This window comes from Drosophila rhopaloa, unplaced genomic scaffold, assembly GCF_018152115.1.
Source record: "Drosophila rhopaloa isolate 14029-0021.01 unplaced genomic scaffold, ASM1815211v1 contig_3, whole genome shotgun sequence".
Classification (NCBI taxonomy): Eukaryota; Metazoa; Arthropoda; class Insecta; order Diptera; family Drosophilidae; genus Drosophila; species Drosophila rhopaloa.
Window position 1 is genome coordinate 5,402,837 of NW_025335123.1, and position 14,382 is coordinate 5,417,218.

The 14,382-nt window shown below is 40.2% G+C and overlaps 1 protein-coding gene across 1 annotated transcript in view; it reads right to left on the reverse strand.

Annotated features, from left to right (window-relative positions):
- Positions 1 to 14,382, reverse strand: part of LOC108047762 — a 61,439-nt gene that overhangs the window by 13,228 nt on the left and 33,829 nt on the right. Inside the window, 5 exon segments of the mRNA XM_017128109.2 lie at positions 2,965 to 3,094; positions 3,167 to 3,263; positions 3,656 to 3,812; positions 4,913 to 5,042; positions 5,044 to 5,575. Of these exon segments, the coding sequence (XP_016983598.1) occupies positions 2,965 to 3,094; positions 3,167 to 3,263; positions 3,656 to 3,812; positions 4,913 to 5,042; positions 5,044 to 5,211 (682 nt within the window). The 5' untranslated portion in view covers positions 5,212 to 5,575.

Genomic DNA, 14,382 nt, shown 5'->3' on the forward strand with positions numbered 1-14,382 from the left:
CGCAAAAGTAGGCAATGAAATTAGTTTTACGAGCTAAGCACTTCTATTCATGGGCCACACACACACATACACATATACACACACCTGAAATGGCCAATTTTCGAGGAATTTTAATTGAACGACATCCCGTGGAGACAGGTGGGCAATAATCACATCAAAAATAGCTCAGAGGCCATATCCACATCCATTTCCGAGACTATCCAACGACTGGCTGGGAAGCCATGTAAGCCCGGCCAAATATCTTCATTATTGAATAATGAGCCAAGTGTCCTGGCAGGGCTTTAGCAGATAATCGATGGGAATTTTGCATAATGGTCTTGTCTCTGCCGACTTAATCTCATGACGATCGTTTTGCCCACTCCCCATTCCCCAGCCAACCATTCCGAGTCGCAGCCCCAATTCCCGGCTAAACTTTTTGGCCCAACTCCAACGTGACTTGATGGTCTGGCTGGGATTTTCAAATTTTCAGATTTTCCGATTTAACAATCTCCAGACTTTCACATTTACATTTACCTCACTCCCCTTTCTTTTTTTGGCACTCGTTCGAGTATCTTGCTTATTTATAGAACACACATTAGCTGGGGACAATTGAAACTTCCCACTTTGCGGATAAATTGTTTCATAATTGATTGATGTGCCATCAGGCCAAGTCGACTCGAGAGCAGAGTCGTCGAGCATGGCAGCTGACAGATATTTAATGAACGCCAAAGACGGAGGGGCAACCTCCTTACAAGTAATCGCAATCGCATCAAATCGGACTCAAGTACTTTGTAGTTTGATAAACAATCAACAAAAGGCAAGGAAGAGTTCCCCGTAAATTTCAATATTTATTGAATGTGAGAGATTTCGAAGCTGTTGAGCAGAGTGTAATTTGCTAAGGAGTTTTTTATATAATAATAACTCAATAATAAACGGTTTATAAATGGGTTTTCTAATATATATAAGTTCATCTTAGTTGCAATTTAATCTAATTATTTTTTGTAACTCAAATAAATAAACCATGCAAAATTGATAACAATTCCCCTGTAGTAGTTGTTAATGCTGTCAAAACCAAGCACTTCAACCAAAGCTTATAATTACATACAATTCAAAGAGACAACCCCAATGTAAGCCTCCCCAACTGTCTCTTAATTTTGGGGAAAGAAGGGCTTGCAATTATCCTTTCCCTGATCCTGCAGAATAGATATAGACAGATTCCCAGCCGTTGGCCCACTATCCTGTCTGAGTCCTGTATTCCTGCCGCATTTCTGCCGCTGTTGTTTGGTTTACCCAACTGCCAACCGCAGGTTGCCCGCCCTGTCTGTCTACTCCACATTCACCGGACCTCGCTTTCCCATTTTCCCGCTTTTCCCCTTTAACTACATGATGTCAAAATAATTTCAGTGACACCCGCCATACAGTCGTGACTGGCAGCGTAGAGGAGCGAGCGGGCCAGCGATATTTGGACAGATTTTTGATAGCTCCTCCCCTCCGGCGGCTGTCCGGAATTGAGTTTTGATTTCAAACTCAATTCACATAATGCGGGGGCGGTGTTTGTGCGTTGCTGCCGGTGATTGCTACAAATTCGATTGATTTAACGGCGCGTTTGTTGTGAGCGCTATTGTGCTGGCAGCTAACCAACCACACGCCAAATTTCCTGCCCCACCCATTCTATTTTTCTGTGGGTCAGCCACAATGCGCGTGCCTGGTCTTATTTTTTTTTGAAAACAATTTTTTTAACTCCTCGCTGTCCAGTGAATTGAATATTCCATGACAAATCCGACAGTTGATACCATCCCATGGGAAGAAAAAAAGGGTTCTGGCCGTACGTGACTATTATTCTTAAGATCTGGCAGAAGTTGGCCTCCCTTTTTAAAGCACTGTCTTAAAATATTAATGCATTTACATACAAAGTTTTAATAAAAAACCTAAAAATGCCTTTACAACCCCAACAATAAATAAATAAATTAGTATTTAAGATTATGATTTAATTGTGCATTAAAATACTTGCAGTCTTTCCTACATAGTAAATCATCATCAATCTTTTTTTAAATGCCACAATATTTTGCCATCTGATGAAACATTAAATTTAATAAATATATTGAGCATTAAAATACTGTAAACTTTTCTATGTATTTAATCATTACTGAATTTTAAGTTATCTTTTTATAAAGGCCATATTTTTTTTTTTATCTACTGGAAATATTCTTTCATATATTGCATAAAATATTATTTTTGTCAATTAAAGGAAAATATCATGGGAAACCACAAATTGCTGGGCAATATTTTATAAATCCTCGTTTTTTAGGCCAGCATTTTAAAATACACAAATTTTTATGCCGGAAATGAAAGTGTTTGCCAGCCTCTTGCTTGCCATTTCAAATTATGTTTTTCAATTAATATTTGGCCCCTTAACTTTCTGACCAACAATTCGATTTGCATGCCAATTTTGGAGTGAAGGGGTGTGTGTGAGTGTGTGTGTGTGTTCTGCATGTTAAGCACGTTGGCTGTGAATCTTAATGTTGATTTCCTCTTATTTTTTTAGCAGGGCAGAAGGACTCTTGACTGCTTAGCCCCCGGGTTACTTATAACTAATTGAAATCAGACAGGAAAACGGGGCAGGCAGACGGCCGACGCATTGGTAAATGGAAAAAAATATGTGGCCAGGCCGGGCGAACGAAATCGATGCTGTCGGTTGACAGTTTGTTAATTAAAAACAGCAGCCGTTCGTTGGCTGGTCAGTGGGTGGAAAAAAAAAGGGGTGGCCAGTGGAGCGGACATCTCTGGTCCGGCGGTCACTCAACGTCTCACGCACACACGCACACGGGCCTGGGTTCATGCACTTGGCAGGCTCGGATGGCAAACGTCAGGGTCCGGGCTAATAAATTGCCTAGGGAATCGAAGGACCGGGCGAACAAAGGAACCGGGCGCACGGGGCGTATGAGCGATGGGCTTTGGGGGACTTGGGGGGCACTTCTCACTCACCTATCGTCGTAATTAATGTCAGGGAGTAGAGAAAGGCCGAGGCGTAAGTCCATTTGTGTGTGGGTGCGTTCAGCTGGATGCCGCCGGGGGGATAAACCTTCGACTGGCGCACCGCCCGCAGCAAAGTGTCCTGCGAAATGCCAAGGAAATGCTCAATTAGCGTCCCAAATCGGGAAGATCTCGTGGCTTTTGGGGTGCTCACCTGGAAAAGCTGCACCTCTTGGGCGGCGAGGCGGGTCCAGTTCTCCTTGTACAATATATTCAGGTCTTCCGTTATCGACCACAAACGATCCACCGTCCTATGTGACAAAATAAACAAGATTATTAGAGAATTAAGACACAAAATTAGGTAGATATGCCACTTTAGTATCGGAATCCAATATCTGAAGTTATGGCCTTCAAAAGTACAGTCTTGGCTCAACTTTCTGCAAGCTTTTGCTAAATTTGGACTTATCTAATATAATATATTAAATATTAAAGAACAAAACTTGTAACTACACAACTAGTACATCTTAACTAACATATAAATGGTTTAAAAACGTAATGGTTAATGGCAGAAATAAACCCAAATAAATTAATATTAAAGCGGATTCCAAATCGGTTAATCCAGTTAAGTTATGAGGCAAACAAGGCCATATTTTGGAAATTTCGAAAGAAATTGAATGCACCAATGGAGACCTTTTATATTTACCTCGATCGTATCTCGGCGTTGGCCAGTTCGGTGCGGGGGTAGGGTTTGGAGGCGGCCACCGCGGTCTCCAAGGTGCCACCATCCTCCAATTCGCCCTCGAGAGTCACAAAGACAATTGAGCCCATGGCGGTGTAGAGCAGCACCAACAAAAGCACGCCTGTCGAGAAACCAAAGGGGGTTAATTAAAAGGAATTCACAATTAAAATTCAAATAAACATTTGTGCTTACAAAGGAATTCACCACATAACTTTTTTTATTTGGGTTAAGTTATTAGCAGAAACCAGTTTTTTTAAAGGAAGCCATTTTGTTAAAATCTATGCAAACAGTCGTGATTCAACATAATCCTTTTTTTAAATAAGTCAACTACAAAATTGTAATGCATTAGCTTTTGCATAAATAATTAAAAAATATATGTGCGGCTATTATGTTTATTTGCCATGGTAATTTTTGAAAAGTGAAAAGTGCTTTACACTTGGAATTATGGTACATATGTTAATCCAAAAAATTATAGCCACGTATGGCGATGGGAATTTATAAATTAAAATTGATTCACGGCATATGTAAAGGATTATATTAAACTAATAGGCAAAAACATTAATATTAGTTAGATAACAGTGTCATAAGAAAGCCAGAACTTAGTTATATAAAGCAAATATAATATAAGCTGGTGTGAGTATTAATATATTACTTTTTTTTTTTTAAGTATGACCAATCTATATATCAACTTCCTTTGAATAACATTGGCAAGCGCTGCCACATGGCGTATGAGTAATGCAGCTGTTTGTTGTCATAACTATAAACTGTAGCATACTGTTTGGGGACTTTATTACAATGATAACAGTCGTGATTGAAATTACAAAGTTTTTTATAAAAAAAAATATGTACGGCTATTTTGCAATTTTGCCAAGGTAATTGAAAAATTATGTTACATATGTAAATCCAAATAATTATAGCCACTTATGGAAATGTGAATATATTTATAAAAGTTGCTACATAAGCAAAAAGTATTTTGTTAAACTAAAAGTATAAAAATACCTTAACAAGCCAAATGTAAATTGTTATTTTTCCATTTTACGATCTATAAATTGCCTTTGAATTTTAACAAGCGCTGCCACATGGCGTATGAGTAATATAGCAATTCATTATCCATACGCACTGTTGACATGGCCCACAACTATAAAGTGTAGCACACTTTTTTGGGAAACACTTTGGGTAGTGATGCATAAAACAGATTAAAATTATGCAGATTCGCCTCACCTGTTGCTGATATGCAGTGCGACTTGGGCGCCCGTTGGCAGCCACACAGACTGCCGCCCCCGCCGTCCGCCTCCCGTCCCGCCTGCTTCTCCGACTTGGAGGCGCCGCCACCGCCCGCCGTTCCGCCCCCCCGTCGCCTGCCGACCTCCACGTCCGCCGGAACCGTTCGCTGCTGCCGCTGCCGCCGCCGCTGCCGTTGCTGCAACATTGCTGCTGCCGCTGGCGGCACAGCTTCCACTTCCGCCGCTGCCGTCGCCACCGAGAAATGCCGCCAGCGGCAGTGGCGACTTCTTGTTCATCGTTCGGCCGCCGGATTTGCCTGACCTCCGAGCCCTGGCCAATCTGCGAATCAATCAATCTGCCCGCGAACTCGATGTGCTGCGCAGTCGGTGGAGGTGTAAATTGTCTTCTGCCGCTGACAATCAAATCAGACGCTTTGACGCTTCATGTGCCACGTAATTTGCATCCCCTTTTTCGCCTTCGGTTGTGAGTGGATTTTGCGGCGGGGGGGGCGAGTGTTTTCGATGTTATTATGTGACCGTCATAAAATGTTGTTATTGTTGTACCGCGCCCTTTTACGAGCCTTCTGTTTTTTTCGTTTAGTCTTCAGTTGGGTGAATGTGCCTGTGGATGTGCGAGTGAGGCAGCCTGTCGCGCCGGATGCTGCAAATGCAAAATATTTTCATGAAAACCTGGCCAAAATGAAAATGAAAATTGCGATTGCCAGTGTTTGGGGCGCAAATTGCATGGCAAACGCCGTGTAATTGAGTCAACAGCTTCAGGTTAGCACGAGAAAAAGTAATATCCTGGCAAGCCGATTCAACATATACCCCATAAACACTTCATTAGCGATAAGAGAGACTTAAATATTTCACGAAAAATTACAGGAAAAGTTATCTTAACTGTTGGTTATTTTGGTTTCTTTATATAAATGGGTAACTTTTTTGTATACAAATATATAACAAATTTGTAAAATTAAAAACTTTCTTTTCTGAGCAAAAAATTAAAACACTTATATTACAAAATATATCATATGCAAATATTAAAACAAATTGTCCCTAGGCAAGTTCCAAACCTTCCTATTTATTTATGTTTTGCGATAATAATTTAATTACTATCATAACCGTAATTTTAAACATTAAAGAGTAACAAAGGGAATTCCATAAAACAAAACAATTTAAGGACCACAGAAAGCACACACAGCATGAGAGTGTCAAGCCAGCTGGAGGATCGGTTTCCCGGGTCAGTGGGCGAAACATCCTCATTATCCTGCTAATCACAGTCCACACATTTACATTCGTGTGCCTACACATACATATATCGCCAGTGTTTGTCGCAAATAATCAGATAAACGTGAAGATGGCTGGCATTTAAATTAAAGATTGCGCCACCCAAGCACAAAAACTTGTCGACTTGTGCCAGCGATTCCTTCTGTTTAGCACGTGCCATCCCTTTTTCGGAATTCGGGTGCTCGGATCCTAATCCTGTGGCACTTCAATTAAGGACACCCAGATCCAGGCCTGTTTTTGCTTATTGCTTGCATTTTTGCCAACCCGACTTCAATGCTAATTAGGTGAAGACATCGCAGCACGTTTCTCTCCGCCCAAAACTCCCCATTTAATGAAACATGTTCAATTGTTGTCGCCGCACATGTATGTGGTATATATAACCTGTCATTCAATCTTGTTTGGATACCAGATACTGTCTTGCGATAAGTAAGACACCAATTTGTCTATGTACTTAGGCACAGGGAGAAATAAATGATATTCAGCATTCGAAAATCCCAGGGGTAATCAAAACAAACCATTTTAATTGCAGTTGTTCTCGTTTAATATCTCAATTTTTAGTTTATTGGGAAATTAAAAAGCAATACATTTTGACAACTTTTAATAACATGATTGAAGGGCCTCCCGATAAAAGTGCAAATACATTTACCATTTTCTGCAGTTCATCCAACTGCAATAACACTTTTCCCCCAGTGTCTGGCCATTGAAATAACTACACACATCAGGCGAATCAAGCGAGGTAATTGGTAATTGCATCTGCATATCTCATCTCTTTGGCCGCACAATTGAAATTGATATTTGGAGCATGGCAAAAGGACATGCAATCGGAATGGAAATACTTTTGGTTCACCTCAAGCTAAATGCGACAGTATTTTCGGCTTTTCGCATTGCCAAATGCCAATCTGCATTCCAGACCCCGCTCAAACACGATTATCCTGCCAATTTGCAAAGGGCCAGCGAGTGGGCCATCATCAATCATGTGAATGGCGAAAGGACCACAGACCGAAACAATGCTTCCCGTCCTTCGGACCAAACGAATCAATCTCGGCCAGCAGGAAGGATTTACTTTAAGTGTTTAGCCCGAAAATTAACGTGGTGGTCAAAAGTTTTTCACTTAAACCTTCTATGAAGAACAGAAATATATCATCTTCACTTTTAATATACTTTCATATTTAAAGCTTAAAAAAATTGTTTTAGTCATGAGGTCTTTTATTTTAGACTGACACATTTTATTTTATTACAACAAAATCATTTATTTCATGATTTTTTACTTCGTGAAGCGAGCTCATGCATTTTGAGGGAGTCAAAAAACACTATTTTTATAGTTCCATACTGGAAGTTATCAAAAAATATAAATTGAAATAATTTCGATAGCTTGAAAATTGTTTTATTGTGTTTTTAATTGTTCAAACCAATTATACGTTAATAGTGTTTATGAGTTTTTGATTAATATAATTGTTGAAAACTGCACCAAAGGAAAAACTTCTCTTGAAATATTTAATTAACTTTTGGAATGTTTTATTTGCGACTAGAATGCTTTTTCAAAATATTTGAGTTATTTGTTTGCTTCGCTTTGAAATGGAAATCAGGTTCGCAGATTCAGGGTTTAGATTTGCTTTTGCTTTGTTCACTCCCATTCACGGCATTCCTGACATTTACGTATTACACCTGTTTATGACGCCATTTTCCAGTTTAACCACGCCTCCTCCCGCCCACACACACATACGCACACACTCGTTAAGACGGCACAGCATTTATTGCGCCCTTTTAATTGCTGACATTTATTGAACGCTTCGCCGTGTGTTAAATCTACCATGAGAAGAACGCAACATCGATGGCAGATGAATGGAGGGACAGGTGAGGAAATACTTATGTATGCACACAACTCAGGTGTGTGTGTGTGTGTGTGTGTGAGTGTGGGAGTGAGTGTGCGTTGTTGCCTTTGAGTCTGACTTAAGTGCAAACTTATGCCAATTATGCAAAGCTTTTCCCAACAGCCATTCGACATTCACTTTTACATACACGCGCAAAAAGGGGCCAACCAAACACAAGTGCGTAATTAATTAACCATTTGATGTTCGGTTTTAAAATTACAAATATATAATATAATATAATTATACAAAATACAACATATGTTGTCGATAAATAACATACTCCACATGGAAAAGATTTTATTTAGTTGGATTGCTTATATGTTTTATGATATAAATGGTTGCCACAAACAAAAATAAAGACTTTATAAGCATTTAAATAAGCAATAGATGATAATAGCAATACGATTTCATTCGACAGATGTGATTACATCTTAAACTTAAAATGCTTTATGCTTCTTTGACTCTAAAACAATTAGATTTATAATATTTTTTTCTCTGTGTACACATAGCTCAATAAGAGGCGGTGGTAGCAAGAAAACTCAAGCAGATTACACGGATCATTAGCTCAAATGAGAAAGTTCACATGTTCTGCTCCTGGTGATACGGATGGTTCTCTGGCTTCTTCTTCTCCTCACTAAACACGACGTCCAGCACTTAATCAAATGCAAGCAGCACCCAGGAGAAGCCAACCAAGTGTCCTGCTCCAGGTCCTGCCAACTGTCGATGAAGAAATTGTGGGGCAAGGGGAATTGGAAAGGGGGAAGGGGAAAAGGATGTGCCACGGCGAAGATAGATGCTTTTAAGATGCCGAGATAGGGGCGATGGAAGAAGGGAAGACGAGATATGTACAACCAATATGCCTGATTGAAACGAAGTAGCTTTCCAGGACATGCGACAGGACACACGCAGGACACGTGCAGTTATTTGCGGAATTTTGATAGATTTTCCTGCAACTGATTTGCGCACGTCCCAACAAAGGCAAAAGGTGAATCAAATGGTGCGGCCAGAGATCCCATCCTGTCCTCCCCATTTCCCCCCCCTTTCTGCCCCCTCATTTCCTCCCCCTCCCTTTTTGACCAAAGTGCAAACCAGTGTCCGTCCTGTTCAAGTCAGTCCTTTTGCCGTTTGTAAGTTTTCCACCCTAATGATGAGTGTCCACTCGCAGAAAGCATACCGCCAATACCTAATCTCCTAATGGGAGATTTCAATTAAAGCTGTTGTGGAATTTCCAACAAACATTATTATTATGATTATTAATATATCATTATGACATTATTATGTGAAAACTAGAGCTGTAGTTACTGATGTAGACCAATGTATGATTAAAATTCCAAAAAAATATGAATTAATGTTTTTTCAAGGAACACTTAATGGTAAACTATTTCTGCAAGTGCTGATAAGAGAGGCATTGCGACCTAAGCAGACAGCACATCACGCATGCCACCAAAAACGATTCTCGTGTCTAACTGACTGGCAGGATGCAGCAGCCAGGACATGAGTTCGCAGCACAAAAAAAAAAAAAGAAATCAGAAAGGAGTTTAGCCATTATGGCTGGGTGGAAAGGAAGTCGAAGGGGGGGAGGGGGTTGAGATGGGTTCGGTTGACGAAAAGGGGGTCACATATCCAAATATCCATTTCTCACTCATTGCGTTTTTGGCAACTTGCTGCACAATTAAACGGCAAATCACGCCTAGGATTTGGTAAAAGCATCCAGTGCCCAACATCCTCTCCTGAATGCAGCAACAACAATGGCTGGCCAAACCGCACAGAAAGCAATTGGGAAATGGCACAAAAACTGGAGCATGGCCAAAGGCGAAACCATGGAGAGATCGGAGGCGAGGGCACGAGATTGATGACGAGCACTGTGCGGGAAAAACCACCGACGTTGGAAAGTTGGCCAGAAGGCAAAAAGTAAATTGCAAATGAAATGTAGAGAGCTTTGACATGGAGGTGTGTGTGTGGGGGGGGGGGGGTCGAGATTCTGGACGAATAGGGGCCAAAACTCCGGTTCGAAAGGGGCGAAAACTGATCAGCGGGGCGGTCAAAGAGTCATAAAGAACCAGAAAACAAAAGTTAGACAAAGCCTCGGGCACAACAAAAATAAAAAGGAGGTAAAAACTACACAAAATCGGAATAGAAAAAAAGGAGTAAGTACAAAGCACAAATGCGATTCTGTGAAAACAGAACATTTCAAGTTAAGTGACACGAAAAGATCATAAATGTCACAGAGACCAGTAGATAACTACATAAAAATAACAGCGCAGCATAAAACGAATAAAAACATCACCAAGGAAAGAAAAACCTTATAAACCCTTATTTACTTATTTTTTAACATACCAAAAAAAAATAATTTTTATAATTAAATGTTTCACTGTACTCAGATTTGTATTAAACCGTAAAAAGTAGGTATTAGTAAATTTAACATGAAACACGTCATGTCCATAAATATTTCGAAAAGTAACCTATACCCAAAAAGTGAACCCTTTCCCAATTAGAGTTGGTTATATTTTTGAACAAAAGCCTTCACATATCACTGACAAACAAAACTTTCAACGAAAAGAGCAAACATTCGACGAAAATGTACTCCTTGTTGCCGGAATGCCATTCAAAAGCCTTGGCACCCGCAGCCAGGATCAAAAGCAGGTTCAATTTCATCCCGGGAATACCGAATCAAGGGGTTCAAAGGTGGGCAAAACTATCAAATTGATTATCCCCAAGCCTAATTCTATTACCGGCCCAAGCTGACCATAGCCCCCCTAACCATAGCCCCCCCCGCCCCCTCTGGTGGCAACACTGGCATACACACAAATGGATTCAAACAATAACTCACAAAAATCCTCACAATTTGCTGAACTTGAGCCGAACACAAGCCGAGGGCCAACTAGGGGTTAAGGGGGCGGGAGGAGGGGGCGGACAAATGCTTGGGCTTAACCCACTTAAGGGGCCCTTGGGTTAGATTGTAACCAACTCGAGTTAACCCATTAGTGTTTGGGCGGGGAGATAAAAACCAGGAGGCGAGATGGAAATGAAAAAACAATTTCATTGCAAAGTGAAACGTAGAGTCACGTCTAAAGGGGTTCGTTTCTTGTTGTTATTGCTTAGTTGGTGATTTTGTGGAGCAAGCAAATAAATTGGAAAAAAAAGAGGAAGGGGCAGCAGTACCAGGAAAATCAGTCAGATAGCTGCCACTCCCCCCGCCTCCGCCCCTCATGTGTCCTCCATCCTTTCGTCATGTTGAGTCTCGCAATGATTGAATGCCCGGACTCACACACACTCGAAAAACACACACCCAATGCACTGAAAAAAATGTATGCAGATCTTAATATAATTTAAAATAAATAAGACTTAAAAATTAATATATAATATTTACCTAGCAATTTCCAACCATCTTAAGTCAAAAAATCAGTAGATATTAAAACATTTCGTTAAGTTCGAGTTGGTTTTTAACTTTAACCAAAATATTATAAATATATACACTTTTCATGTTTTTTATGTTATTCTTCTTTTGTAAACAAATGTTACAAAATAGTTATTGCATTTTAATTATGTTTTTATTACAATTAAATATGTCATATTAAGCAATTAACATTTTGATTGGTTTTTAGAAAATCAGTCTAGTATCAAAATGTGTTTTGATTGCTCTACATATTTCGTCATATTAAACATTTATTGATTAAATTAAAAATTTTAATATTTTCTAATAAAGCTACGTTTGTTGAAATTTCTTGCTTTAATTGCCAAAGATGTTAATTATAAGCATTTTATTGGCGTATGATTTCAATGTTAATTTTAATATTTCAAGGTCGTTTTTTTCCTGTGTTCCTAAAAAAATACGAGTAAAATACTCTGAGCTCGAAATTCAATTGAAACCCTCGCAAATGAAGAATTTTCTGTGCATTTTTCTAGGGCACACGTAGCGGCACTCGAGGGTTAAGGGTCTGAAGTGTGGTGGGTGGTGATGGGCGCTGTTTCGGATCAAGACGTCCAAGCCAACATAAAATTTGTTGTGCAAAACATAAAAACCAAACAGAGAACGACATGAAAATGTGGCAAGAAAGAAATAGACGCCAGACCAGTTCACCAAGTGAAATTCCAGAAAAAAAGTACTACAAACAAGCTAAAATATATAGAAAGGAAAATGTAGGAAAACTAGAAAATACTACAAACAAAACAAAAAAATAGTGGAAATAGGATGGTGAAAATAAAAAAAAAAACGCTGAGCACAGAGAATCATGAAAAATGTAAAGAAAGCAGAAAAACAAGTAAAAAAGAAAGTAAAACAACGTGCAGCCAGAGAAGAAGCTGGGAAAATAAAAACTAAATCAAAAAGGAAAACAGAGACCGAGATACAAGTCCACGTCTTATGCTAAGAATTTTGATGCACTTACAAAAATGTACGAGCACGAGTGCGAGTACGAGACCAGGGGGCGGTGAAAGTGGGCGGTGAGAGTGGGGGGTGAAAGTGTGGGAGGTGTGGAACTGCCACAAGTGGCACTGACGAAGGCAAACGCTGATTGGCACAAGGCCAGCGATACAGCAAGCACCAAAGAACATTTCACTCGAGAACCAGCCCTACGCTTTTCCCCACTTTTCCCTCTGAATTTCCAACGAACTCACAAGTTTCAAGTATTTCTCCACACAATGATACTGAGTCTCCGAACATAATGGCCTTCAATTAGTGCGAGTCAATAGCCTTGAGCTGACCATGAAATGTGATAAGGAACTTTGAGGCTCGTTGACCATTGCCAAAGTTAATTTCTATGTTATTGAGATAATAGAAATTCATTCAGCGCTTTTGCAATTTAATGCTAAGCCATTGAAAACTATCTTATGTAGCTGTTGTAAATTTAAATTTAAAATAATTATGCAAATTCTAAAGATCTAAACTATTTGGATATTTGAATTCCCTTTTCCTTTAGATGATACCATTGACTTTGTCCATTTTGTGTGCATCTTCAAGCATAATTCACTTTTATTGAATCACTAATAGGTAATGTGCTAAAAATTCAACAAGCAAAGCTTTAATGAGTTGTAACCAAATACTTACACATTACGAATTAATATTCACTTTAATTTTTCATCTCTGATTTCAGTTAAATGGGAATTGTTAGAAACTTATAGCGAAGCAAATTAATAAAGAATCAGGAGAGTTCTGTGTGTACATTGGTTACTTGAAGAGTCATAAGTTGAAGAATATAAATTTCATTTGTGAGGGCCGAGATAAAAATACCTGATCAGACCCAAATCAATTGAGACGCACTTCACAGTGTCCGTTCCGGCGATAAATTATAGGCAACCGATTACTGAATTTCCGAATTTCCCAGAGCCAAGAGCCAGTCACTCCAGAAACCCTTCTCATTTATCGAGTGACGAGCGTGATGCCGCAGTCCGCAGTTCCCTGGACTGGCGAAACGGAGTGCGATGGATTCGTGCCCGATTTGATTGCCAGTCCCCAGTCACGCCTCCAGTATTTGGGATACTCACTCACTCCTTTAGGAGTTTAAAAACCGCAATAAATAAATCTTTCGGGTGCTCAAGTCCAGACCGCAGACGTGGATACTTACCAAAAAAAAAAAAAAAAAAGAAAAAAAAAAAAACAAAACAGATATATATATATGTATATTAAAAGCAAAGGGGGTATAACATATAACTGGGCCTCAAGCTGTCAGCCCGCTGGACTAGTTGACGGTTTGCGGCCACCAAAAAGCGGACACGGATGCGGATGCGGATGCGGATGCGGATGCGGATGCGGATGCGGATGCGGATGCGGATGCGGTTGGGGCCTGCATAACGACCCACAGTGATAGAGCAGAGCTTATATTCCTTTTTCTTTATTTTTCGGCCTCTGCCACATGCCAACAACTTGGTAATCTTTTGCATCATCGAGAGCGAATGAAGTACGTGAAAGGGAAAAGTGGGAAATCTGGGGAAAAGTGGGCAACTGGGCAGTGGGGTTGGAAGGGGGAGGGGGAGGGGGAGGGGGCCCACCATTGCGACTGTTGCTTCTTTGAGCGCGCTGGAAATGCATAAACAAGCGAAGAACCGAGTCGTTTTCCTGCCACATCCAGACGCCACTTGAAATTACATGGCCCCAGTGAGGAAACCGAGAACCGAGACAGGGACAGCAAATAGCGCGCGAGGGAGATGGGTAGATCCCGCAACCAAAAACCCAAAAGGATGCCGCACCGTGAGACAAACTGCAGCAAAAACCAAGGGAGAAACCACAACCGAAATGGTGCGATGCATTACAAATGATTCCAAATGACAGCGGGCAATGTCAGCTTAAATTTTAAACTATGACACCCAAATA